Source organism: Melanerpes formicivorus, unplaced genomic scaffold, assembly GCF_026170545.1.
Source record: "Melanerpes formicivorus ecotype bairdi unplaced genomic scaffold, bMelFor1.0.p_v2 SCAF_99, whole genome shotgun sequence".
In the NCBI taxonomy this organism is placed as follows: domain Eukaryota; kingdom Metazoa; phylum Chordata; class Aves; order Piciformes; family Picidae; genus Melanerpes; species Melanerpes formicivorus.
The window spans coordinates 2,262,358-2,290,229 of NW_027142451.1; the positions used below are offsets into that span (position 1 = coordinate 2,262,358).

The 27,872-nt window shown below is 50.8% G+C and overlaps 1 protein-coding gene across 6 annotated transcripts in view; it reads left to right on the forward strand.

The window, feature by feature from the left end:
• Positions 1–27,872, forward strand: part of ABCA4 (ATP binding cassette subfamily A member 4) — a 119,549-nt gene that overhangs the window by 77,417 nt on the left and 14,260 nt on the right. For all 6 annotated transcript variants that reach the window (XM_068166229.1, XM_068166232.1, XM_068166231.1 and 3 more), the window contains 17 exons: positions 140–277; positions 1,065–1,252; positions 2,472–2,562; positions 3,579–3,784; positions 4,972–5,020; positions 6,140–6,384; positions 7,270–7,394; positions 10,087–10,185; positions 11,055–11,244; positions 13,922–14,016; positions 15,329–15,361; positions 17,424–17,529; positions 17,658–17,732; positions 20,522–20,691; positions 22,998–23,175; positions 24,637–24,752; positions 25,982–26,129. In XM_068166229.1, coding sequence (XP_068022330.1) covers positions 140–277; positions 1,065–1,252; positions 2,472–2,562; positions 3,579–3,784; positions 4,972–5,020; positions 6,140–6,384; positions 7,270–7,394; positions 10,087–10,185; positions 11,055–11,244; positions 13,922–14,016; positions 15,329–15,361; positions 17,424–17,529; positions 17,658–17,732; positions 20,522–20,691; positions 22,998–23,175; positions 24,637–24,752; positions 25,982–26,129 — 2,252 coding nt within the window. The remainder of the gene's footprint in view (positions 1–139; positions 278–1,064; positions 1,253–2,471; positions 2,563–3,578; positions 3,785–4,971; positions 5,021–6,139; positions 6,385–7,269; positions 7,395–10,086; positions 10,186–11,054; positions 11,245–13,921; positions 14,017–15,328; positions 15,362–17,423; positions 17,530–17,657; positions 17,733–20,521; positions 20,692–22,997; positions 23,176–24,636; positions 24,753–25,981; positions 26,130–27,872) is intronic.

Below are 27,872 nucleotides of genomic sequence, written 5' to 3' on the forward strand. Positions count from 1 at the left end.
GGAATATGTGCTTGATAAAATTTTGCAGAAACATTTGAGAGAGGTTCTGCCTTGGGTCAGGTTGTTCCTACCCTGGAAAGCCACGTTGGTCACATCCCTGCCACTGACACGCCTCCTGCATGTGTCTGTCCTCTGGTAGGCGGAATGCAGAGGAAGCTGTCCGTGGCCATCGCTTTTGTGGGGGAAGCAAAAGTGGTTGTCCTGGATGAGCCCACGTCTGGAGTTGATCCCTATTCCAGGAGATCCATCTGGGATCTGCTGCTGAAGTATCGCTCAGGTACTGGGGTGGAGTCACCATCACTGGAGGCGCTTAGGAAGAGCCTGGATGGGGTGCTTGGTGCCATGGTTTAGTTGATTAGGTGGTGTTGGGTGACAGGTTGGACTTGATGATCTCAAAGGTCTCTTTCAACCTGGTTAGTTCTGTTCTATTCTATTCTAGTCCCCTCCCCTCCCCTCCCCTCCCCTCCCCTCCCCTCCCCTCCCCTCCCCTCCCCTCCCCTCCCCCTCCCCTCCCCTCCCCTCCCCTCCCCTCCCCTCCCCTCCCCTCCCCTCCCCTCCCCCTCCCCCTCCCCTCCCCTCCCCTCCCCCTCCCCTCCCCTCCCCTCTCCCTCTCTCCTCTCCTCTCCTCTCCTCTCCTCTCCTCTCCTCTCCTCTCCTCCTCTCCTCTCCTCTCCTCTCCTCTCCTCTCCTCTCCTCTCCTCTCCTCTCCTCTCCTCTCCTCTCCTCTCCCCTCCCCTCCCCCTCCCCTCCCCTCCCCTCCCCTCCCCTCCCCTCCCCTCCCCTCCTCTCCCCCTCCCCTCCCCTCCCCTCCCCTCCTCTTCCAAACCTCTCCTCTCCAAACCTCTCCTCTCCAACTGATGTTTTTTAAACCTGTCAGAGTTGCAGTGGTTTCCCTGCTGTGTAAACTGTTGTGAGTAGTTGGATGTGAATAGAAACAAGTGGGTTTTTTTTAACAGAATCTCTCTCTGGTGCAGGGAAGGCGCTGCACTAATTGCCAGAAAACTAAGCAGGTTTGAGTTCCAGAGAGAGTCCATGCCTTGAGCATTGCTCTGTGTTTCTCTTAGGCAGAACCATCATCCTTTCAACTCATCACATGGATGAGGCAGACATCCTTGGAGACAGAGTGGCCATCATATCCCAAGGCAAACTCTTCTGCTCAGGCTCTCCTGTGTTCCTGAAGAGCTGCTTTGGGTCTGGCTTTTATCTCACTCTTGTTCGCAAGATGAAGAACACCAGAACTGGAAGGGCTGCGGTAAGTATGCAGCTCTCTGTCTCTGCAGCTCTCTGTCTCAGTCTGAAAAGCAGGTATTCATCCACTACACTGTGGTGGTTTGAGCCTTAACTGGGATTTAAGGGCTCAGATGGGGGCCAGGCTGAGAATCCCTCCCCTGCGTCCCCCCTCCTCTTTCCCAATAGAGAGGAAAAAAAAAAGAAAGGGAAGGAGCAAATCCACCAAGAAATATCTTGGAGTCGGCTTGGAAGTAGAGAGGTAAAGAATTTCCTTTAAACAATATAGATATATATGTAACAATAACAGGAAGGGTTCACAAGGGTAAGGAACAAGGATGGATGGGGGGAAAAAACAAGAATACCAAACCAGTCTCTTTGAAGAGGTGTGGAGGAAGCAGGGAGGAGGATCAGGCCTGACCACGTGGCAGAGAAGCAGGGAGCCAGCAGCAGTCCTTGTCCAGGCAAAGGCAGGGCCCAAGAGAACTAATGGCTGCAGTGTTCTCCTTGTTATAGGCTTGCTGGGCAGGGAGGGGGAGTGGAACAGACTGACTCAGTTTCCCAGGGGGAAAACCCCCTGCAGGGAGGGCAATGCTCTCACAAGCCCTCCCCCCACCCCTGCTTCCAGGATGGGTGTAACCCATCACATACACTAAAGTAGAAAGGGATTCAGTGCTGCTTCAGGCTGTGCACAAAACTGATTCCAAAATGAACAAAGCAATGAGAAAAGCCAACAACACCTCGTGAAAGGATGCAGCCAGACAGGTGGATGTGAAGCCCTTGGTGGTCTGTGAAGAGTTAAGTATGTCTGAACCCTTACCAATGCAGCTCCCTTTGTCCGTATACTAGTCTTTCTGATACTTGTTTTTGGAGTAGACTTCTGGTAGACCTGGTCTGGTAACTAGCTCAAGTGCCAGCAGAGTCTAGATTGATCCATAGCTAAACCAGCCTTGCTTGAGAAGTGGGGATTGGGATTCTTCTGCTGTTGGTAGTGCTTCCAGTCTTGATGGCAACACAATTGGCATGCTCTTAGCCAATGCTGGTAGCATTTCTGGGGTTATTTTGCATGCAGTTTGGAAGTGACAGGTGCTTTGTGCAGGTGGATTGCTTAACCCAGTCCTCAGGTAAGGTTCAGTCTTCAAGATGCTCCAGATAGGATATTTCCCCCAACTCCTCTCCTACTTTTCTGGTTTGCATGTATCTGAAACACTGTCATCTTCCTATCTGTTTTTTTGTCCTTCTAGTCACTTTGTAGCTGTGGGTCCCAATGCTCCTGCTCCTGCTCCAGCTGTGCACAGAGGGACAAAGCAGCAGCTCCAGAGCAGGAACTGGATGGTAAGAAGTGGGAGGGTTCAGCATTCCAGCACATAGCTTTGTCTCTGTGATGCTACAATCTCATCTCACAGATCAATGCCACTGAGGCCCACTTCTTCAGTACCTGTACCTAGCTTCTCTAGTGTGTTTGGGTTGGTAAGGTTTCTTTGTGGCTCTCCTTACCATTGCCCCTTTTTGATGTATATTTGGTCTTGGGCACAGATGATGAACTGGAAGTTTGTATAGAATCAATAAGGCTGGAAAAGACCTCAGAGATCATCAAGTCCAACCTATCACCCAACACCTTATGACTAGCTAAACCATGCCTTCAAGTGCCACATCCAATCCTTCTCTGAACAGCTTTTTTAAACAGCAATCTCATTGGGTAGGACAGCATGAAAAAGGCAGAGTTAGGCACAGAGGAAAGCAAGAGAAGCTGAAGCAAGGTGAAAGCTATGTAAGAGAACGCAGAATGTAGTCAGGGGGGTTGCTAGGTGGATCACAGAGCAAAGGACACCAAAGGAACAGGGACCAGTTCCAACCTCTTCCAGTAGCAACCATGAGCCAGCTGGGATTGTCACCATGGACATTTCCCCAGTGCCACTGACAATGCCCAGGAATGCTCAGGAGTCCCTTTCTCCAATCTCCAGCACTTTTTGTTCTGCCTCTACAGAAGTGACTCTCCCAGAAGGTTCACCCTCAGCATCCTCACTCCACATCCCATGCCACCATGCAGGACACCCTCCAGGCTCTCCAGGGATGTGCCTCCATGATCACTTCCCACCCCTAATCCTCAGCTGAAGGTCTGCTTGTCTTTGCTAAGCAGATTAACTGTTTCCCAGGGGGAAAATGCCCTGCAGGGAGGGCAATGCTCTTACAAGCCCTCCCCCCTGCTTCCAGGATGGGCGTTAACCCATCACACTCAGCCATCTGTGAGTTCTGTAACAGCAGCCCCCTTCTGTACAGTGCAACCAGAGGCTTTGGAAGCCATGCTTGCTTAACATTCATTCTTGGGACTCTGTTTTGACTTTTCACAGGAGATCTGAACGAGTTAGCAGAAGTAATTCATCATCATGTTCCAGAAGCAAAATTAATTGAAAGCATTGGCCAGGAGCTTGTTTACCTTTTGCCCAACAAGCACTTCAAACAACGATCTTATGCCAGTCTCTTCAGAGAGCTGGAGGAGACACTGGATGACCTGGGGCTCAGCAGTTTTGGAGTTTCAGACACACCACTTGAAGAGGTAACACTTGAAGATAGAATAGACTAGACTATACTAGACCAGACCAGACCAGGTTGGAAGAGACCTTCAAGATCATCATGTCCAACCCATCAAGCAATCCAACCCACCTAAACAAGTAAACCATGGCACCATGCACCCCATCAAGTCTCCTCCTGAACACCTCCAATGATGGTGACTCCACCACCTCCCCAGGCAGCCCATTCCAATGGGCAATCACTCTCTCTGTATAGAACTTCCTCCTAAGCTCCAGCCTAAACTTCCCCTGGTGCAGCCTGAGGCTGTGTCCTCTTGTCTTGGTGCTGGCTGCCTGGGAGAAGAGACCAATCTCCGCCTGTCTACAACCTCCCTTCAGGAAGTTCTAGAGAGTAATAAGTTCTACCCTGATCCTCCTCCTCTCCAGGCTAAGCAACCCCAGCTCCCTCAGCCTCTCCTCACAGGGCTTGTGTTCCAAACCCTTCACCAACTTTGTTGCCCTTCTCTGGACTCATTCCAGCAAGTCAACCTCCTTCCTAAACTGAGGGGCCCAGAACTGGAGAATGACCTCCCTGCTCCTGCTGGCCACACTGTTCCTGATGCAGCCCAGGATGCCATTGGCCTTCTTGGCTGCCTGGGCACACTGCTGGCTCATGTTCAGCCTACCATCGGCCAGCACCCCCAGGTCCCTTTCTGCCTGGCTGCTCTCAGCCACTCTGACCCCAGCCTGTAGCACTGCCTGGGGTTGTTGTGGCCAATGTGCAGCACCTGGCACTTGGATGTGTTCAATCTCCTGCTGATCCTACACTGAGTCCCCAGAATGCTTTCTGAGGTCATTCCTGTTCTTGAATATGTAATCTTACTACTACCTAATATCCTCCCTTCAAAACATAGTCATGCATGCTGCACCACACTCAGAAGGTCTTTGGGAGTGGTGTAGAGAAAGGATCCAGGCCTTACTTCATGCTAAGATTATGGAGCATGACTTTGTGGTAGCATTATGGAGCCCGAAATCTGCCCCCCTTGGTACCTTCGTTTGTTCCTTTATTGCCTGAGATATTTCAGAAGAGGCCTCCAATTGTTCAGTGAGGAGGAGTACTGGGATGACATCTAATCTGCTTTCTGTTCCAGTAAAGGATGGTGTGTAGTACTCCAGAGGTCAGGTTACTGTACCTGTTCTATTCCTAACTGGGACATGTATTTGTCTATGGCAGGTTTTCCTAAGAGTCACAGCAGAAACTGACCCTGGGATTCAAGGAGCAGGTACAGATCCACAAACCAGTATCTGATAAACCTTCCTTGGGACTGTTCTGTATTCTGAATATCAAGTAAAGAAGACCCTCAGAACTTTCTGTGTGGTGTTCTGGACAAAATGAATTTGGTCAGCAAACATCTGCTTTCAGAGTCTGGCAAGATGACTTTTGTTTGACTTGGATGAGGTTGTTAGCTAACTAAATGTAATGGGTTGGGGCAGACCCCCTCCCCACCATGGGCAGAAATAACAACTCAGACAAACAGATTGCAAAACTGAGGGAAAGTTTAAATGGAAAGCAGTGAGTGTGTACAGAAAACCCCAGAAGCACAGTGACAAGAGAAACCCCAAAACAGACCCAGAAACATCCCATCCCCACCTGAGGGTGCACCCAAGATGACTCCCAGGGCTCCCTCCTTCCCCCCCCGCCTTACTGCTTGGCTAGACTCAGCTGGCCAGATCTGAGACTGCCCACCCCCCCCCCGTGGCCTTGGGCCTAGCCAGGCCCTTGGCTGGGAGACATCTCCCCCAGTTACCGGGTGGCGGAGAGGAAGGAAAGAGGAAGTGCCAGACCCCACCGTGGATTTTATAGTGGTGCAGGAATTATGGGAATGGAATACCTGGTTTCCTGTGACCACCCCCTGGGTTGGGCCCGCCCCTTGGGACCTCCCAGGTGTGGTCTGTGCAGTGGCATCCGGGCCAGCACCCACCACACTAAATGAAAGTGGAGTGTCATAGAATCAATAAGATTGGCAAAGACCTCAAAGATCATCAAGTCCAACCTGTCACCACAGACCTCATGGCTGCTATAGAATCATAGAACCAATAAGGTTGGAAAAGACCTGTGTCAAGCCCACAGGTGCCAATGGTTCTAGCAGTATTGTAAAGAGTACTTTGCTGACCATTACTCCATGAACTACACACAAGATTAACTTCCTGACAAGATGAACCCCCTGAGGAGTAAAAGCAGTGCTCCCGCCAGACGCAGCCGCAGTACAGCGGCTGCAATGAAAGCAATCTAGCCATGTGATGTGTACAGTTGGTGAAACCTGGAGCTCATTGAAATGCTTATGCTGCCTCCATGTATGAAGGATAAAGTGTCTTCTCTACCTCCTTTCATCTTCATCTAGGAGACACTCAAGAAAATGGTTCTACTCCTGGCAAAGCTTCTGCTGAGAGCCAGCCAGCTGACCAAAACACAAAACTGAGAGCTGATGACATGTCCCAAATGCCAGTGGGTACAGCAGGAGATCAAAATGAAGGCAAAGGGTCTCGACAGTATAAAGGTTTTGAGCTTGTACACCAGCAGATCAAAGCACTGCTGATTAAACGGTTCCACCACGCCTCCCGGAGCCACAAGGACTTCCTAGCCCAGGTATCCACTGACTTTTGTTCCCTTGACTCTTTCCTGCCTTCCCAGCCGCTGTCTTTTCCCAGTCACAGTATCACAGTATCACCAAAGTTGGAAGAGACCTCGAGGATCATCGAGTCCAACCTGTCACCACAGACCTCATGACTAGACCATGGCACCAAGTGCCACATCCAATCCCCTCTTGAACACCTCCAGGGATGGTGACTCCACCACCTCCCTGGGCAGCACATTCCAATGGCTAATGACTCTCTTGGTGAAGAATTTTCTCCTCACCTCCAGCCTAAACCTCCCCTGGCACACCTTGAGACTGTGTCCCCTTGTTCTGGTGCTGGTTACCTTGGAAAAGAGACCAACCCCCTCCTGGCTACAACCTCCCTTCAGGTAGTTGTAGAGGGCAATGAGGTCTCCCCTGAGCCTCCTCTTCTCCAGGCTAAACAACCCCAGCTCCCTCAGCCTCTCCTCACAGGGCTGTGCTCAAGGCCTCTCGCCAGCCTCTCACCAGTCATGTCTGGGGAAAGCAAGAGAGGTGCTGCAAATGAGTAACAGTGTCCCTGTCTGCTCCAATCATGATCCCAGCTCTGCTGTCTTTGATTGCATTTCTCCCTGCCTAGAGCCTGTCACCTGCACAGAGCTCATGGCTTGATCACTCCCAGTCCAGCCTTGTGTTCTTAACCTCATACAGTCCTGTGACAAACACAATCCTAACAGAAAGCACTGGGAATTCAATTGTTAGTGTTCAGGAGCTAAACCAGGTCTGATCTGCGTGCTTCTGCTCTCTCTCCTTTCTTTAGATATAGATATATATAACATTTCTTTTTGAGGTGTGTAGAGTGCCCCTCTGTAACAGACACTTAATAACCAAGAGTGATGTTTTCATGTTCCCTGCAGATTGTTCTCCCTGCTAGTTTTGTGTTGCTGTCTTTAATAATTACAGTCATTATTCCTCCATTTGGAGAGTATCCTGCCTTAAGCTTGCACCCCTGGATCTATGGACAACAGTTTACTTTCTTCAGGTAAGAGGAATCACATCTGTCACATATCAGAGTATCATAGTATCAGTATCATAGTATCAGTCAGGGTTGGAAGGGACCACAAGGATCATCTAGTTCCAACCCCCCTGCCATGGGCAGGGACACCCCACACTAGATGGTAGGCTTAACATGAGCCTGCAGTGTGCCCAGGCAGCCAAGAGGGCCAATGGCATCCTGGCCTGCATCAAGAACAGTGTGGCCAGCAGGAGCAGGGAGGTCATTCTGCCCCTGTACTCTGCACTGGTTAGGCCACACCTTGAGTCCTGTGCCCAGTTCTGGGCCCCTCAGTTTAGGAAGGATGTTGACTTGCTGGAACGAGTCCAGAGAAGAGCAACAAAGTTGGTGAGGGGTTTGGAACACAAGCCCTGTGAGGAGAGGCTGAGGGAGCTGGGGCTGCCTAGCCTGGAGAAGAGGAGACTCAGGGGTGACCTTATCACTCTCCACAACTACCTGAAGGGAGGTTGTAGACAGGCTAATGATGGTCTCTTCTCCCAGGCACCCAGTACCAGAACAAGAGGACACAGTCTCAGGCTGCGCCAGGGGAGGTTCAGGTTGGATGTTAGGAAGAAGTTCTATACAGAAAGAGTGATTGCCCATTGGAATGGGTTGCCCAGGGAGGTGGTGGAGTCGCCGTCATTGAAGGTGTTCAGAAGGAGACTTGATGGGGTGCTTGGTGCCATGGGTTAGCTGTTTAGGTGGGTTGGATTGGTTGATGGGTTGGACACGATGATCTTGAAGGTCTCTTCCAACCTGGTTTGGTTTTTTCTAATAAAGGTTTATTTAAAGGTTATTCTAAAGGCTGCCCAGAGCCTCATCCAGCCTGGGCTTAAACACCTCCAGGGACAGGGCCCCAACCACCTCCCTGCACAACCCATTCCAGGGCTTCACCACTCTCATGGGGAAGAACTTCCTCCTCACCTCCAGCCTCAATCTCCCCACCTCCAGCTTCATTCCATTCCCCCTACTCCTAGCACTACCTGAGATCCTGAGCAGTCCCTCCCCAGCCTTCTTGTAGCCCCCTTCAGATACTGGAAGGCCACAATGAGGTCACCTGGGAGTCTTCTCTTCTCCAGACTGAACAGCCCCAACTCCTTGAGTTTGTCCTCATAGGAGAGGTGCTCCAGCCCTCCGATCATCCTTCTGGCCCTTCTCTGGACACCTTCCAGCACCTCCACATCCCTCTTGCAATAGGAGCTCCAGAACTGGAGGCAGTACCTCAGGTGGGGTCTCCCTAGAGCTGAGCAGAGGGGGAGAATCACCTCCCTTGACAATCAGCCAGCCTCTTTTCGCTGGCGGGATCATGGGGTCCTGTTTCACTGGGTTTTTCATGCTCTATGTAGTATAGAAAAGGATTAACTCCTTTGGGGTGAAAAGAAGGAAAAAAACACCCCACCCACCCCAAAAAATCCCCCAACCAAAGCAAAACAAAAAATTAGATCCATCAGATTTAAGCCAGCATGAAACTGGTGCAAGGGGGGAACACAGCTGCTGCTGCCTCTCACCAATAAGTCTTCAACTATCTTCCTGTCTTTTGTACCTCCTCTTACCTGAATTCATGGCCCAAACGCTTGTAAAGTTGCATCTCCTGCCCAACAGGAGATCCAGGACAGTGAGAAATCAGTTTCTGATATGTCATGAGATGCCTCCTGTGTTTAGAGCCTAGGGAGAATCTCTGCCTGCTGAAGTGTGTTTGATTCGTTGATAGGCAGTTCAGTATTTGGGCAAAATCACAGTAAAAAAGATGAAAGCAGAGACTCAGGTTCTGTGAGTAGAATAGAATAGAATAGAATAGAATAGAATAGAATAGAATAGAATAGAATAGAATAGAATAGAATAGAATAGAATAGAATAGAATAGAATTAACAGGTTGGAAGAGACCTTTGAGATCATCGAGTCCAACCTGTCACCCAGCACCACCTGATCAACTAAACCATGGCACCAAGCACCCCATCAAGTCTCTTCCTAAACACCTCCAGGGATGGTGACTCCACTCCCTCCCTGGGCAGCACATTCCAATGGCCAATCTCTCTTTCTATTAAGAGCTTCTTCCTAACTTCCAGCCTAAACCTCCCCTGGCACAGCCTGAGACTGTGTCCTCTTGTTCTGGTGCTGGTTGGCTGGGAGAAGAGACCAACCCCCACCTGGCTACAACCTCCCTTCAGGTAGTTGTAGAGAGCAAGAAGGTCTCCCCTGAGCCTCCTCTTCTCCAGGCTAAGCAACCCCAGCTCCCTCAGCCTCTCCTCACAGGGCTGTGCTTCAGACCCCTCCCCAGTTTTGTTGCCCTTCTCTGGACACCTTCCAGCATCTCGACATCTTTCCTAAACTGAGGGGCCCAGAACTGGACACAGGACTCAAGGTGTGGCCTAACCAGTGCAGTGTACAGGGGCAGAATGACCTCCCTGCTCCTGCTGGCCACACTGTTCCTGATGCAGGCCAGGATGCCATTGGCCCTCTTGGCCACCTGGGCAGAACCATCGCTTTAAGCTGTTAAGCATCTTAGAAAGTTCTGGGGTGTCACATAAATGAAGTCACTGAAGTATCAGTAATTGGCGGGGGCAGTGGATTCTCCTCATGGCTGCCCTTCACCAGCTGCTGTGTGTGTTCCAGTACAATAGTCTAAGAGAAAAAAAAGAGTAAGAAGTTCAGTGAAAGCCTTCTCTTCTTCTCCTTGTAGCAACGAGCTCCCTGGCGCCGAGCGGACGGTCTCGCTCACCCATGCTCTCTTGAATAAACCGGGGTTTGGGAATCGCTGCATGAAGGATCAGCCTCTGGCGTAAGTTGCTGCCTGCTCTGTCTGGAATGGCATTCTAGCAGCACTGCTCCACCTGAGCAGTGAAACAGGAACGAGCTGGACTCACTTCTCACTAGAGCAAGGGCCTCAGGTATAATGTTGGCAGGAATAGAGTCATAGAATCAGAGAATCAACCAGGTGGGAAAAGGCCTCAGAGATCATGAAGTCCAACCTGTCACCCAACACCTCAGGATGTGGGACAGTGTCAAAGGCTTTGCTCAGGTCCAGGTCAATGACCTCAGTTGCTTGGCCTTCATCTATTGATGTTGTGACCTTGTCATAGAAGGCCACCAGAAGTGGCCTCCTCACTCTGAAGTAAGGACAACATTAGTAGAGCTCTTATTTAACGTTGTTCTACCCACATACCCTGCCTGTGAGTCCTGCTTTGGAGGAATTTGTCACTGGCTATGCTTTGCATCTGTTCCTTTCCCCCTGCCTCTCTCCCAGGCCATGGCATCCAGCAGCTTGATTCTTCTGGCTGTCCTCTCCTTTCTCTTGCTCTTCATCTCCTCTGCCTGGTACAGCAGGAACATAGAAGAGATATCAAAAACTACAGCAAAGATAGTGCATGAGCAAGGAAGAGGACAGCTTCTTCACAAAGAGATGTGCCCACTGCAGACTTTGTGTGTATCAATGTGTCTCAGGTCAACTCCTTGTCCCTTCAGTGTTCCATCTGCAAGCTGGAGACAGTAAGCCTGGCAGAGATGTGTGGAGAGATTGTTTTTGTTTACATTTACCAAGGTACTCTAATTATCCACAACTCACAGGATAAGAGCTGAGAGCATCATGTTTACTTGTGGTGTTGTGGAGGTGTGAGCTCCCATGAGCTTAGAGTCTGTTCCTCTGCACAGGGGCTACCCATGCAGTAACGTGACAACTGCCTGGAGCACACCTGCTGTTCCTCCTGACCTAAGCAGCTTCCTGCTGAGCCAAACGTGGAGCCCGGAGAACCCTTCACCTCCCTGCAAGTGCAGCTCTCACAAGAAACTCACCATGCTGCCAGAATGCCCAGCAGGGGCAGGAGGCCTCCCACCACCACAGGTTGTAAAATCTTTAACAGTTTTTATGTTGGGTTTTTTTTTTCCCTGTCAAAGAACAATGCTACCTTCTTTAAAGAAGAGGAAGGGAAGGAGAGAGAGGAAGAAAGAGAGGAAGAAGGAGGGAGCGAAAGAGAGGGAGGGAGAAAGAGGGAGCGAGGGAGAGGGAGGGAGAAGGAGGGAGAGAGGGAGAGGGAGAGGGAGGGAGCAAAAGAAGGAGAGGGAGAGGGAGGGAGCGGAAGAAGGAGAGGGAAAGGGAGAGGGAGGGGGAGGGAGTGAAAGACAGAAAGGGGGAAAGACCCCTTCCCTGCTTTGTTGCCCTTCTCTGGACACATTCAAGTCTCTCAGTGTCCTTCTTAAACTGAGGAGCCCAGAACTGGACACAGGACTCAAGGTGTGGCCTAACCAGTGCTGAGCACAGGGCACAGTGACTTCCCTGCTCCTGCTGGCCACACTGTTGCTGGTGCAGGCCAGGATGCCATTGGCATCCCAGTAATCCCTGCCCAACAGGCAGCCAAAGCTGAGTTTTCCTAAGTGCATGTTAGTGTATTTGAGAGGGAAATCCTTCTAAAACTTTAAATCCAAGTAGGATGCAAAGCTCTGGGGTTCTTCCTTTGCCTGTGGGGATCCTAGACCTCGAAGAGCAAGCTGTTTATCCCACTGTTCTCCTGATGTGATTCTTTTGTGTAACTTGTCAGAAAGATATAGCTCCAACTGGAGTCTCCAGGACAGCAAGAGTATGGCAATAATTGTGAAGTGTGTCTGAGCATGGACAGGCTGTGTGATGAAACAGGATGGCATTCAACAAGTCCAAGTGCCGGGTGCTGCACATTGGCCACAACAACCCCATGCAGAGCTACAGGCTGGGGTCAGAGTGGCTGAGAGCTGCCAAACAGAGAGGGACCTGGGGATGCTGATTGACAGCCACCTAAACATGAGCCAGCAGTGTGCCCAGGTGGCCAAGAAGGCCAATGGCATCCTGGCCTGCATCAGGAATAGTGTGGCCAGCAGGAGCAGGGAGGTCATTCTGCCCCTGTACTCTGCTTTGGTTAGGCCACACCTTGAGTCCTGTGTCCAGTTCTGGGCCCCTCAGTTTAGGAAGGACATTGAGAGACTTGAACATGTCCAGAGAAGGGCAACAAGGCTGGGGAGAGGCCTTGAGCACAGCCCTGTGAGGAGAGGCTGAGGGAGCTGGGGTTGCTTAGCCTGGAGAAGAGGAGGCTCAGGGGTGACCTCATTGCTCTCTACAACTCCCTGAAAGGTGGTTGTAGCTAGGAAGGGGTTGGTCTCTTCTGCCAGGCAACCAACACCAGAACAAGAGGACACAGTCTCAAGCTGTGCCAGGGGAAGTTTAGGCTCAAGGTGAGGAGAAAGTTCTTCCCAGAGAGAGTTGTTAGCCATTGGAACGTGATGCCCAGGGAGGTGGTGGAGTCACCACCACTGGAGGTGTTCAAGAGGGGATTGGATGTGGCACTTGGTGCCATGGTCTAGTCATGAGGTCTGTGGTGACATGTTGGACTCGATGATCATCGAGGTCTCTTCCAACCTTGGTGATACTGTGATATATGAAAACCCTGTGAGGATGCTACCAGTCTTCCTGTGTGTTGCCTAGGGTCAGCTAGACGTTTGTAATCCATCTTCTGTGCCATCCAGCACTGCCTCTCTCTGGACAGATGGAGAAACTTCTGTCAAGTTGATTAGACTTCCTGTCTAGGTCACTCCTAGACTGTTTCAGGGTGCAGACTTTGCCCTTTTTGAGCATAATCTGCCTTGAAATAAACTCAGCAAGGCCGAGGCCTTGAGTTTCACAGCAATTGGTAGTTGCAGAACTCATGCAGCATGATTTTTACTACACCATCACTGTAGGTGTTCAGGAGGAGACTTGGTGCCATGGTTTAGTTGTTTAGGAGGTGTTGGATTGGTTGATGGGTTGGACACAATCTTGAAGGTCTCTTCCAACCTGGTTTATTCTATTCTGTTCTAAAACAAACACGCACACACACACACACCCCCAAACCCACTACCCCAAGAAAAACCATGACAATCAAATGATCTACTGTGAAAGTGAACTTATCATAGTCACTTTTACTTCATAGAATCATAGAATCAACCAGGTTGGAAAAGACCTGAGAGACCATCAAGTCCAACCTGTCACCCAACACCTCCTGACTGATTAAACCATGGCACCAAGTGCCACGTCCAATCCCCTCTTGAACACCTCCAGGGATGGTGACTCCACCAACCCCCTGGGCAGCACATCCCAATGGCTAACAACTCTCTCTGTGAAGTTCTCCTTGCCTCCAGCCTAAACCTCCCCTGGCACAGTTTGAGACTGTGTCCTCTTGCTCTGGTGCTGGTTGCTAAATCATGGAAGATGACCTTGTCTTCAGTGGGACCTCAGTTTATTGGAAATGCTTTCTTCTTTCACAGTGAAGAAAAATCCTGGGGCACCAACACTGGCCTTTGCCAACAACTTGGGCAAAGCTTGAGGGGGAGACCAAGCACAGCTGTGTTGGGGCAAGGTGCCACAAACTTGTGTGGTTTCATGACTCTTAGTGAAGTGAGGCTATTTGGGGCACTTTCCTTCCAGGGAGACTATGAAACTGAGCCCAGCTGCTTTTGCTGGGGCTGCTGTGGCTGTAGAGCTGGCTGGGGTTGATGAGGTGTTCTTTCCTTTACAGAGAGTGCAGCAAAGCACAGAAATTCTTCAAGACCTGACCCACAGAAACATTTCAGATTTTCTGGTGAAAACATATCCCAAGCTGATAAAAGGGAGGTGAGGATGGATCTCTCTGTTGCTCACCTGCAGCATTGTGTACCTGGCCCTGAAATGCTCATGGAACAATGCCACAGCACCTGAGTTCTCATGCTGCTGTGTGTGGACTTGAGCAGCATATCCACGTTGATAGTATCATAGTATCAGTCAGGGTTGGATGGGACCACAATGATCGATCAGAGGGCTGGAGCACCTCTCCTGTGAGGACAGACTGAAGGAGTTGGGGTTGTTCAGTCTGGAGAAGAGAAGGCTCCGAGGTGACCTCATTGTGGCCTTCCAGGATCTGAAGGGGGCTACAAGAAGGCTGGGGAGGGACTGCTCAGGATCTCAGGTAGTGCTAGGAGTAGGGGGAATGGAATGAAGCTGGAGGTGGGGAGATTCAGGCTGGAGGGGAGGAGGAAGTTCTTCCCCATGAGAGTGGTGAAGCCCTGGAATGGGTTGTGCAGGGAGGTGGTTGGGGCCCCAGCCCTGGAGGTGTTTAAGGCCAGGCTGGATGAGGCTCATGATGGAAAAGGAGAAGATGCTGATTTTAGAGGAGTTAAATTGCCTTAACTGCACCTAGTTGTATGGTCAGGCACTCCTTCCTGGGCAGAGCCAAGTTCCAGTGTTCATGGTAACCATGTCAAAGGTGAGCAAACTGGTGCCTCACGTGCTGAGTTTGTGTTCCAGAGGAGCTGCAGCCAACCCAACACGGCCATCTGCCCCAGCTAATTCTCACTTGCTTCCCAGAAGTGCTGAAGAGCCCAAGGACAATGCTGCATAGATACATCTCTCCTCCTGAGGGCTCCTTAGCTGGCCCAAGTGCTGTGCATGGTAGCTAGCTGCGCAGCGTCCCTGGCCCACGCTTTCTGCTTGCTACCTTTCCCATTCACAGCAGAGCTCCTGAAATCCCTGTTCTCTTAGCTAAGTGCTGGCCACTTCTGACACAGCCTAATAATTTTAGGTATATCTCTTCAAAACCAGTTCCTAGGAGAGCAGTGTGTGTCACTGAAGTAATCTTGCTTATCTATACGAGCTGGGGATGAATGGTGCCAGGAAACAAGAACATAACAAACCAAAACCCCCAGAACACACTGCAGGAAATATCAAAAGTCCTCACAGCAGCAGCAAAAAAAAGGAAGCAACCAAAAGGCAGAAACTCACCACCCACAAATAAACAAACCAAACTAACAGACAGCAACGAGAGAAGCCACCAAAACCCCCAGCAAGCCAAAGAAAAGCACAGGAATTCACCTGTTTCCATTTAAGCTTGGCAGTAGCATTGACTTTGGTTCACTGCAGTGAAACACAGGATTCTCTTTGTCTCTTTCAGCCTGAAGAGCAAATACTGGGTCAATGAGCAGAGGTAAGACACCAGCTCGCGGATTATGCTGGCAAATACAGGAACAATGAATTTCTGTTTAGCCTGGGAGCCTGGCAATGCTTCTCTGACAGGACGAGAGGAGTTGTGGCAGATAGGGCAAAACAAAGAGATGTCTTCAGCTGGGAACAGGCTGGGGGAGAGCAAGAGCCTTATGGAGACTTGGGGTTATATTTGTTTGGACTACTCCCACAAGGATCAAGGCCAGAGGCGCACAAAGGAACTGTCACAGTTCTGTTATCCACAAGAGTCAGACTAACGGGGCCTGAGGGATGGAAAGTTACAAACAATACTGCGCTGCAATGCCGTAGTGCTCTGACACAACTCCTTCAAAGCACAGCAGGAAAAGATGACAGCCCAACCCCTCCCCCCTGAAAAGAGGAGCAGGGTAAGGTGAAAACCAGATAGCAGCCTGTTCAAACACAGAAAGAAGAGCCACAGCTCCTCATCCCTGCTCTGAGCATGTGCAGGAGTTAAGGGACAGATTCCACCAGCACTCCACTCTTCTGCAGAGGCATCCCTTGAGCCCAGTGTGATGTCTACGCTGTAGATACTAAGCTTAGGAGAATAGAGATGGGATGGGATGGGATAGGATAGGATAGGATAGGATAGGATAGGATAGGATAGGATAGGATAGGATAGGATAGGATAGGATAGGATAGGATAGGATAGGATTAACCAAGTTGGAAAAGACCTTTGAGATCATCGAGTCCAACCTATCATCCAACACTATCTAACCAACTAAACCATGGCACCAAGCACCCCATCCAGTCTCTTCCTAAACACCTCCAGTGATGGTGACTGCACCACCTCCCTGGGCAGCACATTCCAAGGGCTAGCAACTCTCTCTGTGAAGAACTTTCTCCTCACCTCCAGCCTAAACTTCCCCTGGTGCAGCCTGAGACTGTGTCCTCTTGTTCTGGTGCTGTTTGCCTGGGAGAAGAGACCAACCCCCAGGCTGGATGACTGAAGAGCCTGGGAGAGGGACCAGCCCCCAGGAGGAGAACTGATTAGCCTGAAGAGCAAACTTCTTTAGTGTTTCATCAGCAGTAGGAATTGACCTCCAAGGCACCCGCTAGGTGAGTGCCTTCTTTCATGGGCAAGCTGTTTGTTCATGCACAAACATTGCTTTCAGTGGGATTAGACCTTGGTTCATCTTGTGCAGCAGTAATTTAATATTGTGGAGTGTTGGCTGCCACCAGCACTGGTGAATATCTGCTCCTTTTCTGGAGCACTAGAAATTTCAACTGAGCTCCATGCTGCCCAAACAATTACACCTCAGTTGCCTTAATTTGAAGGTTTGGGGTTTTTCTTTTCTGTAGAATTAACTTTTTTCCTCCAAGTCTTCTATCTAAGTAATGATTTTCTCAGGTTCCTGGCATTAACCCCTCCAAACCTGGTAGAAATTCTATGACTGTTAAACCCTACAAAGACTGAATAAGCACCAGAACAAGAGGACACCGAATCAAGGTGTGCCAGGGGAGGTTCACACTGGAAGTTGGGAAGAAATTCTTCACAGAGAGAGTGATTGGCCATTGGAATGGGCTGCCTGGGGAGGTGGTGGAGTCACCATCATTGGAGGTGTTCAGGAGGAGACTTGATGGGGTGCTTGGTGCCATGGGTTAGTTGTTTAGGTGGTGCTGGATGATAGGCTGGACTCGATGATCTTGATGGTCTCTTCCAACCTGGTTTATCTTTTCCTGTCCTGTCCTATTCTGTTCTGTCCTGTCCTATTCTGGCCTGTCCTGTTCTATTCTGGCCTGTCCTGGCCTGTCCTATTCTTCTATTCTCTCCTGGCCTGGCCTGGCCTGTTCTGTTCTGTTCTGTTCTATTCTATCCTATCCTATCCTACCCTATCCTACCCTATCCTATCCTACCCTACCCTACCCTATCCTATTAATACAACTGGTTAGGAAAAGAGTGGAGCTTGTTTTCCATTGGGTGTGTGAAGTATAGAAGGAAACTTCCAGTGAGTGCATTTTCAGTGCTTTCATCAACGGACAGAGTTTTGGGCATGCCTGGCCAATGATGGTGTTCTCCTTGTCAGATATGGAGGAATTTCTATAGGAGGAAGGCTCCCAGTGCTTCATGTTTCTGGAGACCAAGTTGTTGGGTTTTTAAGTGATCTTGGCCGAATGCTGAATGTTACAGGGGTAAGTAAGAGTTTGTTGTCCTTTTAACCCCCCACCCTTCTTTCCAAAGGGTTATTAGAGAGCAGAAAACCTGCAGTACCAGATTTTGCCCACACACATGATCTGTAGCCTCTTCATTTTCATTTTAGGGACAGAATTCACTGGCTGCTGCTAAAGAAATGTCTAATTTCCTGAAATACATGGAAACTGAAGACAATATTAAGGTATTTCATAGAATCATGGAATCAATAAGGTTGGAAAAGACCTCAGGGATTGTCAAGTCTGACCTATTACCCAAGACCTCATGACTAACTAAGCCATGGCTTTAAGTGCCACATCCAGTCCCCTCTTGAACACCTCCAGGGGTGGTGACTCCACCACCTCCCTGGGCAGCACATTCCAATGGGCAATCTTTCTTTCTGGGAAGAGCTTTCTCCTTACCCCCAGCCTAAGTCTCCCCTGGCGCAGCTTGAGACTGGAACTAAGGGAAAAAAAGAGGGTGTATCACCTTTGGAAGAAAGGTGAGGCAACCCGTGAAAAATTTAAGGATGTTGCTAGGTCTTGCAGGAAGAAAATTAGGGAGGCAAAAGCGCATTTGGAGCTTAGTCTGGCCTCTGCTGTGAAGGACAACAAAAAGTCCTTCTATAAATACATTAATAGTAAGAGGAAGGGCAGAGACAACCTCCACTCCTTGGTGGACACGGAGGGGAACGTTGTGATAAGGGATGAGGAAAAGGCAGAGATACTTAACACCTTCTTTGCCTCAATTTTTACCAGCAGGACAGAATGTCTTCCAGACAGCTGGCCTGCAGAGCTGGCAGAAGGAGCCAGGGAGCAGCATAGTTTTCCACTGTTCCAAAATGGGGTAGTTGGTGATCTGCTCAGCCGCCTGGATCCCCACAAGTCCATGGGACCAGATGGGATCCATCCTAGGGTGCTGAGGGAGCTGTCAGAGGAGCTGGCCAAGCCACTCTCCATCATTTTTCAGCAGTCCTGGCTCACTGGCGAGGTTCCAGAGGACTGGAAGCTGGCCAACGTGGTGCCCATCCATAAGAAGGGCCGGTTGGATGAGCCAGGGAATTACAGGCCTGTCAGCCTGACCTCAGTGCCAGGCAAGATCATGGAACAGGTCATCCTGAGTGCAATAACACAACACTTACAGGATGGCCAAGGGATCAGGCTCAGCCAACATGGATTTAGGAAGGGCAGGTCCTGCCTGACCAACCTGATCTCCTTCTATGATCAGGTGACCCGCCTGGTGGATGTGGGGAGGCCTGTGGATGTAGTTTGCCTGGACCTCAGCAAGGCCTTTGACACCGTCCCCCATAGCAAACTCCTGGCCAAGCTGTCAGCCCATGGCTTGGACAGCAGCACTCTGAGCTGGGTGAGGAACTGGCTGGATGGCCGAACCCAGAGAGTGGTGGTGAATGGTGTCACATCCAGCTGGCAGCCAGTCAGTAGCGGAGTCCCCCAGGGATCAGTGCTGGGCCCCATCCTCTTTAACATCTTTATTGATGATCTGGATGAGGGCATTGAGTCTATCATCAGTAAATTTGCTGATGACACCAAGCTGGGGGCAGGTGTTGATCTGCTAGAGGGTAGAGAGGCTCTGCAGAGAGACCTCGACAGGCTGGACAGATGGGCAGAGTCCAACGGCATGAGATTTAACGCATCCAAGTGCCGGGTTCTGCACATTGGCCACAACAACCCCATGCAGTGCTACAGGCTGGGGTCAGAGTGGCTGGAGAGCAGCCAGGCAGAGAGGGACCTGGGGGTGCTGGTTGATGGTAGGATGAACATGAGCCTGCAGTGTGCCCAGGCAGCCAAGAGGGCCAATGGCATCCTGGCCTGCATTAAGAACAGTGTGGCCAGCAGGAGCAGGGAGGTCATTCTGCCCCTGTACACTGCACTGGTTAGGCCACACCTCGAGTACTGTGTCCAGTTCTGGGCCCCTCAGTTTAGGAAGGATGTTGACTTGCTGGAGCGAGTCCAGAGAAGGGCAACAAAGTTGGTGAGGGGCTTGGAACACAAGCCCTATGAGGAGAGACTGAGGGAGCTGGGGCTGCTTAGCCTGGAGAGGAGGAGACTCAGGGGTGACCTTATTGCTCTCTACAACTACCTGAAGGGAGGTTGTAAACAGGCAGAGGTTGTTCTCTTCTCCCAGGCAGCCAGCACCAGAACAAGAGGACACAGTCTCAGGCTGCGCCAGAGGAAGTTCAGGCTGGAGGTCAGGAGGAAGTTTTACACGGAGAGAGTGATTGCCCATTGGAATGGGCTGCCTGGGGAGGTGGTGGAGTCACCGTCACTGGAGGTGTTCAGGAGGAGACTTGACAGGGTGCTTGGTTACATGGGTTAGTTGATTAGGTGGTGTTGGGTGATAGGTTGGACGCGATGATCTTGAAGGTCTCTTCCAACCTGGTTTATTCTATTCTATTCTATTCTATTCTATTCCTCTTGTTCTGGTGCTGGTTGCCTGGGAGAAGAGACCAACCCCCACCTGTCTACAACCTCCCTTCAGGGAGTTGTAGAGAGCAATAAGGGTCACCCCTGAGCCTCCTCTTCTCCAGGCTGACCACCCCCAGCTCCCTCAGCCTCTCTCTTTGAAGGCAGCAATCTAACAGACTCACTTGACATAGACTTCAGACTGTGGGGACACTGATGGTGTCTCTCAGATGCAAGAGGAGCTGAAGTGCTATATTTATTGTAAATAATAATCTGGGATGCAGAGATTTTCTTGAACCATGTTCTTAGTACTTGACATTCTAAACACTTCAGCGTAGGACACATTCTGCTGTCTTCTGTAAAAGCCTTTAGGCAGTGGTCGTCCTACCCTTTTAAAAGCACAGTATGGGAGCTCCTCCTGCTGGGCTGTACCTGTGAATTGCTGCTGCTGGATGCTTCCCGGCTCACCAGTGCCCACCACAGTAGATAAAAGGCAGCCAAGTTTTCTCCCGCGGCTCAGGACTGTTAGGGAAAGCTTCTCAAACGAATCTCTGCTTTCTGACTCTTTCAGGTGTGGTTCAACAATAAGGGCTGGCATGCTGTAGTCAGTTTCCTTAATGTGGCAAACAATGCAATCCTTAGAGCTAACCTGCGAACTGGCCAAGCTCCTGAGCAATATGGGATCACTGCTATAAACCATCCTCTTAACCTCACCAAGGAGCAACTCTCTGAAGTCACTGTGTGAGTCTGCCCGTGCTCTGTCTGGCTTTTACCCTTCCTGGTCCTGACAGTTTACCATCTCCAGTGTGCTTGCACACTGAGGAGAAACAGATGGAATGGAATGGAATGGAATGGAATGGAATGGAATGGAATGGAATGGAATGGAATGGAATGGAATGGAATGGAATGGAATGGAATGGAATGGAATGGACCAGGTTGGAAGAGACCTTCAAGATCATCGTGTCCAACCCATCAACCAATCCGACACCACCTAATCAACTAACCCATGGCACCAAGCACCCCATCAAGTCTCCTCCTGAACACCTCCAGGGATGGTGACTCCACCACCTCCCTGGGCAGCACATTCCAATGGGCAATCACTCTCTCTGTGTAGAACTTCTTCCTAACATCCAGCCTAAACCTCCCCTGGTGCAGCCTGAGACTGTGTCCTCTTGTTCTGGTGCTGGTTGCCTGGGAGAAGAGACCAACCTATGCCTGTCTACAACCTTCCTTTGAGTAGTTGTAGAGAGCAATGAGGTCTCCCCTGATCCTCCTCCTCTCCAGGCTAAGCAACCCCAGCTCCCTCAGTCTCTCCTCACAGGGCTGTGCTCCAGACCCCTCCCCAGCTTTGTTGCCCTTCTCTGGACACCTTCCAGCAACTCAACCTCCTTCCTAACCTGAAGGTTCAGAACTGGACACAGGACTCAAGGTGTGGCCTAACCAGTGCAGTGTACAGGGGTAGAATGACCTCCCTGCTCCTGCTGGCCACACTGTTCCTGATGCAGCCCAGGATGCCATTGGCCCTCCTGGCTGCCTGGGCACACTGCTGGCCCATGTTCAGCCTACCATCGACCAGCACCCCCAGGTCCCTCTCTACCTGGCTGCTCTCAGGCACTCTGACCCCAGCCTGTAGCACTGCCTGGGGTTGCTGTGGCCAATGTGCAGAACCTGGTACTTGGATGTGCTCAATCTCTTTGACAGAATGTGGATCTTTACTCTCATCAAGAGTTAGGAATCCAATACATCCCTTTCTGGTTTGCTATCTTTCCCTAAAAGTTCATTCCCATCGCATGGGAATGTGCCCTGGGACATGCTTGTGTGTTCCTGTTGATTCCCAAGCACAAAGGCTGGTAAGCTTTGCTTCACACCCCAAAGCCAGTGGACCTGTTTGTGAAGTTACACAGAGATCATAACCACGAAAGCAGTCAGAAATTGTCCTTAGCTGACTAGAGGTAGGCAGTAGCCAACGACCTCGCTCTTGATGCCAAGGACAGCACACAGGTAGATTTTCAGTGAGATGGAGTAGAGCTGGCATATCCCAGAGCTTAGAAGCCATAGTTTCTTGGCTAAGAAGCTGTGGCCTCCCATTTGTGTTCCCTGTTAAGTTTAGAATTCAGTGAAACTAAAACCACCTGCCTTGCCACAGAGGCAAGGTCTCGCTGCCTGCAGCTTGCCTCTTGTTCCCCAGGGCACTTCACCTGTGGTGCCTTCAGCTGCCCCATGCAGGAAAGGCTGTCAGACTGAGGAGCTGAGCTGCTCCAGAGCATGGAGATGAGTAACAGGGCCATCATCATCCATGGTTGTTAGCTGCAGCCCACAGTGCAGCCTGGAGACACACACTAGCACGTTGTGGTGGTTTGAGCCTTAACTGGGATTTAAGGGCTCAGATGGGGGCCAGGCTGAGAATCCCTCCCCTGCGTCCCCCCTCCTCTTTCCCAATAGAGAGAAAAAAAAAAGAAAGGGAAGGAGCAAATCCACCAAGAAATATCTTGGAGTCGGCTTGGAAGTAGAGAGGTAAAGAATTTCCTTTAAACAATATAGATATATATGTAACAATAACAGGAAAGGTTCACAAGGGTAAGGAACAAGGATGGATGGGGGGAAAAAACAAGAATACCAAACCAGTCTCTTTGAAGAGGTGTGGAGGAAGCAGGGAGGAGGATCAGGCCTGACCACGTGGCAGAGAAGCAGGGAGCCAGCAGCAGTCCTTGTCCAGGCAAAGGCAGGGCCCAAGAGAACTAATGGCTGCAGTGTTCTCCTTGTTATAGGCTTGCTGGGCAGGGAGGGGGAGTGGAACAGACTAATTTAGTTTCCCAGGGGGAAAACCCCCTGCAGGGAGGGCAATGCTCTCACAAGCCCTCCCCCCACCCCTGCTTCCTGGGTGGGTGTCACCCATCACACACATTTTGGAGCTGCAAGATTCTTCTGCTTACAAAATAAACTCTCTGCTTTTGGATCTTTCAGCTCCCTCCAGATTCCTCCAATGCCAGCAGTGTTGTGCTGCACCCAGTCCCTCGGTCACAGTCCCTTCCTGTGCTTTGTTTTAGGCTGAATACTTCAGTGGATGCTGTTGTTGCCATCTGTGTGGTTTTTGCCATGTCCTTCATCCCAGCCAGTTTTGTGTTGTACTTGATTCAAGAACGGGTGACAAAAGCCAAGCATCTGCAGATCGTCAGCGGTGTGAGCCCTGCAGTCTACTGGCTAACGAACTTCATGTGGGACATGGTGAGTAGCTGCTGGTCTAGTTGCACAGCTGCTGTTGGGATTCTATGAACCTGCTCTGATCAGTGAATTAAGTGATTGTGAGCATTGCCAAACATTCATTCCTTCTCAGTGAGCATGCTTAAGGCCTGGAGAAGAGGAGGCTCAGGGGAGACCTTATTGCTTTCTACAGCTACCTGAAGGGAGGTTGTAGCCAGGTGGGGGTTGATCTCTTCTCCCAGGCAACCAGCAGCAGAGCAAGAGGACAGTCTCAAGCTGTGCCAGGGGAGGTTTAGGCTGGAAGTGAGGAGAAAGTTCTTCACAGAGAGAGTTATTAGCCCTTGGAATGTGTTGCCCAGGGAGGTGGTGGAGTCCCCACCCCTGGAGGTGTTCAAGAGGGGATTGGATGTGGCACTTGATGCCATGGTCTAGTCATGAGGTGTTGGGTGACAGGTTGGACTTGATGATCTTTGAGGCCTTTTCCAACCTTGTTGAGTCTATGATTCTATTCTATGATACTATGACCTGACCTCCTAACTGATTACAGATGGAGAAGTGAAGTGCACAACTCATTGCTCAACTAATGAACTGCCTTTGTTGTGCTCTTAGGGTTTCCAGTTCTTACAACTGAATGTGTAATAAAGTACAACCTACCATAGCAGGTAAGGCCCACCCTCCTGGTGCTAGTCACTCCTGCCCTCTAGAAGAACCACAATATAGAATCATAAAATCAATGAGGTTGGAAAAGACCTCAGAGATCATCAAGTCCAACCTGTCACCCAACATCTCATGACTACTAAACCATGGCTCCAAGTGCCACATCCAATCCTTTTTTGAACACCTCCCTGGCCAGTACATTCCAATGGCAAATTACTGATTCTGGGAATAACTTTCTCCTCACCTCCAGCCTAATCCTCCCCTGGCACAGCTTGAGACTGTGTCCTCTTGTTCTGCTGCTGGTTGGCTGGTAGAAGAGACCAACCCCCATCTGGCTACAACCTCCCTTCAGGTAGTTGTAGAGAGCTGTAAGGTGTCCCCTGAGCCTCCTCTTCTCCAGGCTCCTCCAGGCTCTCCTTGTAGGGCCTGTGTTCGAGACCTCTCCCCAGCCTTATGCTCCAGACCCCTCCCCAGCCTCGATGCCCTTCTCTGGACACCTTCAAGTCTCTCAATGTCCTTCTTAAACTGAGGAGCCCAGAACTGGACACAGGACTAAAGGTGTGGCCTAACCAGTGCTGAGCACAGGGCACAATGACCTCCTGCTGGCCACACTATTCTTGATGCAGGCCAGGATGCCATTGGCCTTCTTGGCCACCTGGGCACACTGCTGGCTCCTGTTCAGCTGCTGTCCACCAGTACCCCCAGGTCCCTTTCTGCCTGATGTTGATCCTCAGCACAAAATCCCTTTGGAATAATGTGTAGGATCTGGCTATCTTTGCTGACCTTCTCACCTCTTGCACACTGCTCTTCACCTTTGTGATGTGGCAGGCCAGTTATGCCCTGAGTGCTGGGATGGTTGTGGCTATATTCATTGGATTCAACAAGAAGGCATATACTTCCCCAACCAACCTTCCTGTGCTTGTTGCCTTGCTGCTTCTGTATGGGTGAGTATTCAAATGATATTCTTGCATGTAGAAATTGTTCCATGTTATTGACCTTGGTACTTGGTGAAACCCAGCTTTAAATGCTAAAACTCAGTGGGTACCATGCAGGTTAGCAATGGATGTTTTCTCTCTGCTCCAGCATATTCACATGCTCTGCCTGGGGACATCTTTTGATTAGGTTGGGGTTTATGATTGTGTTTTGTTTGCTTCCTTTGTCCCTGCCTTTAAGCGTGTCACGTGGGGTTTTGTAGGCAAATATATTTGTTCAGTTTGCTGCTTTCAATTTGCTGCACTAGGTAAGAGTTTGGTGGTTTTCCATTTGCCTCATTGAAGCCAGGAATGAAATATTTTAACATCTTTATTGATGATCTGGATGAGGGCATTGAGTCCATCAGCAGTAAATTTGCTGATGACACCAAGCTGGGGGCAGGAGTTGATCTGCTGGAGGGTAGAGAGGCTCTGCAGAGGGACCTCGACAGGCTGGACAGATGGGCAGAGGCCAAGGGCAGGAGATTGAACACATCCAAGTGCCAGGTGCTGCACATTGGCCACAACAACCCCATGCAGTGCTACAGGCTGGGGTCAGAGTGGCTGGAGAGCAGCCAGGCAGAGAGGGACCTGGGGGTACTGGTTGATGGTAGGCTGAACATGAGCCAGCAGTGTGCCCAGGCAGCCAAGAGGGCCAATGGCATCCTGGGCTGCATCAGGAGCAGTGTGGCCAACAGGCGCAGGGAGGTCATTGTACCCCTGTGCTCAGCACTGGTTAGGCCACACCTTGACTCCTGTATCCAGTTCTGGACTCCTCAGTTTCTGGTTCAGCTGCTGTCAACCAGCACCCCCCAGGTCCCTCTCTGCCTGGCTGCTCTCAGCCACTCTGACCCCAGCCTGTAGCACTGCCTGGGGTTGCTGTGGCCAATGTGCAGAACCTGGCACTTGGATGTGTTCAATCTCCTGCCCTTGGACTCTGCCCATCTGTCCAGCCTGTCGAGGACCCTCTGCAGAGCTCTCCCACCCTCTAACAGATCAACTCCTGCCCCCAGCCTGGTGTCACCTGCAAATTTACTGCTGATGGACTCACTCCCCTGGTCCAGCTCCTCAGTCAAGATGTGGTGTTTCCAGCTGGTTACAGCTTTTCATCACACTTGAAATGCAAAGAAAGCTCAGCTCTGTGTTTTCATTAGGCCAACTGACATGAGACTAGTGACAGCTTTTCTCTCTTTTGCATGCAGATGGGCAGTAATTCCCATGATGTACCCTGCTGCTTCTTTCTTCAGTGTCCCTAGCACTGCTTATGTTGCACTGTCTTGTATTAACCTCTTTGTGGGGATCAACAGCACTGCCATTACCTTCATCCTGGAGCTGTTTGAACACAACCCGGTAAGGAACGTTGCTGACACCTAGCTATTTAGAATAGAATAGAATAGACCAGACCAGACCAGACCAGACCAGACCAGGTTGGAAGAGACCTTCAAGATCATCATGTCCAACCTATCATCCACCACCACCTAATCAACTAACCCATGTAACCAAGCACCCTGTCAAGTCTCCTCCTGAACACCTCCAGGGATGGCGACTCCACCACCTCCCCAGGCAGCCCATTCCAATGGGCAATCACTCTCTCTGTGTAAAACTTCCTCCTGACCTCCAGCCTGAACTTCCCCTGGCGCAGCCTGAGACTGTGTCTTCTTGTTCTGGTACTGGCTGCCTGGGAGAAGACACCAACCTCTGCCTGTTTACAACCCCCCTTCAGGTAGTTGTAGAGAGCAATAAGTTCACCCCTGAGTCTCCTCCTCTCCAGGCTAAGCAGCCCCAGCTCCCTCAGCCTCTCCTCATAGGGCTTGTGTTCCAAACCCCTCACCAACTTTGTTGCCCTTCTCTGGACTCGTTCCAGCAAGTCAACCTCCTTCCTAAACTGAGGGGCCCAGAACTGGACACAGGACTCAAGGTGTGGCCTAACCAGTGCAGCATACAGGGGCACAATGACCTCCCTGCTCCTGCTGGCCACACTGTTCTTAATGCAGGCCAGGATGCCATTGGCCCCCCTGGGTCTGCCCAAGCACAACCATCTCCAACAACCACTCTATCTACCTTGGGGGATTTATTTTCTGTCAGTGAATGAGTGGGGAACTTGTTGGGACAGATGAGCAGAATAACCCAGGGGAGGGACTCAGGGCTTTGGGTTCCACACATATGGAATGACGTGGAGGGTGGGGTATTTTTTCTGCTTGTCCTAAAAGCAAACTTATGTATGCTTTCACAGCTGGGGATGAGGAGACATGGCACTTTGTGCCTGACTCTGCAGCTTGGTTTCATAGAATGCCCTGGGTCGGAAGGGTCCTCCAGTTCAGTGGGTATGGGTGGCAGATAATTTTGGCTTGGACGGGAGCACACTGCATTGGGTTAGGAACTGGCTGGAGGCTGAGCCCAGAGAGTGGTGGTGAATGGTGCCACAGCCAGCTGGCAGCCAGGCACTAATGGTGCGCGCCAAGGATCAGTGCTGGGCCCTGTGCTCTTTAACATCTTCATTGATGATCTGGATGAGGGCATTGAGTCCATCAGCAGTAAATTTGCTGATGACACCAAGCTGGGGGCAGGAGTTGATCTGCTGGAGGGTAGAGAGGCTCTGCAGAGGGACCTTGACAGGCTGGACAGATGGGCAGAGTCCAAGGGCAGGAGATTGAACACATCCAAGTGCCAGGTGCTGCACATTGGCCACAGCAACCCCATGCAGTGCTACAGGCTGGGGTCAGAGTGGCTGGAGAGCAGCCAGGCAGAGAGGGACCTGGGGGTGATGGTTGATGGTTGATGCAGGCTCATGTTCAGCCTGCAGTGTGCCCAGGCAGCCAAGAGGGCCAACGGCATCCTGGCCTGCATCAAGAATAGTGTGGCCAGCAGGAGCAGGGAGGTCATTGTGCCCCTGTACACTGCACTGGTTAGGCCACACCTTGAGTCCTGTGTCCAGTTCTGGCCCCTCAGTTTAGGAAGGAGGTTGAGTTGCTGGAATGTGTCCCGAGAAGGGCAACACAGTTGGTGAGGGGCTTGGAACACAGCCCTGTGAAGAGAGGCTGAGGGAGCTGGGGTCGCTTAGCCTGGAGAAGAGGAGACTCAGGGGTGACCTCA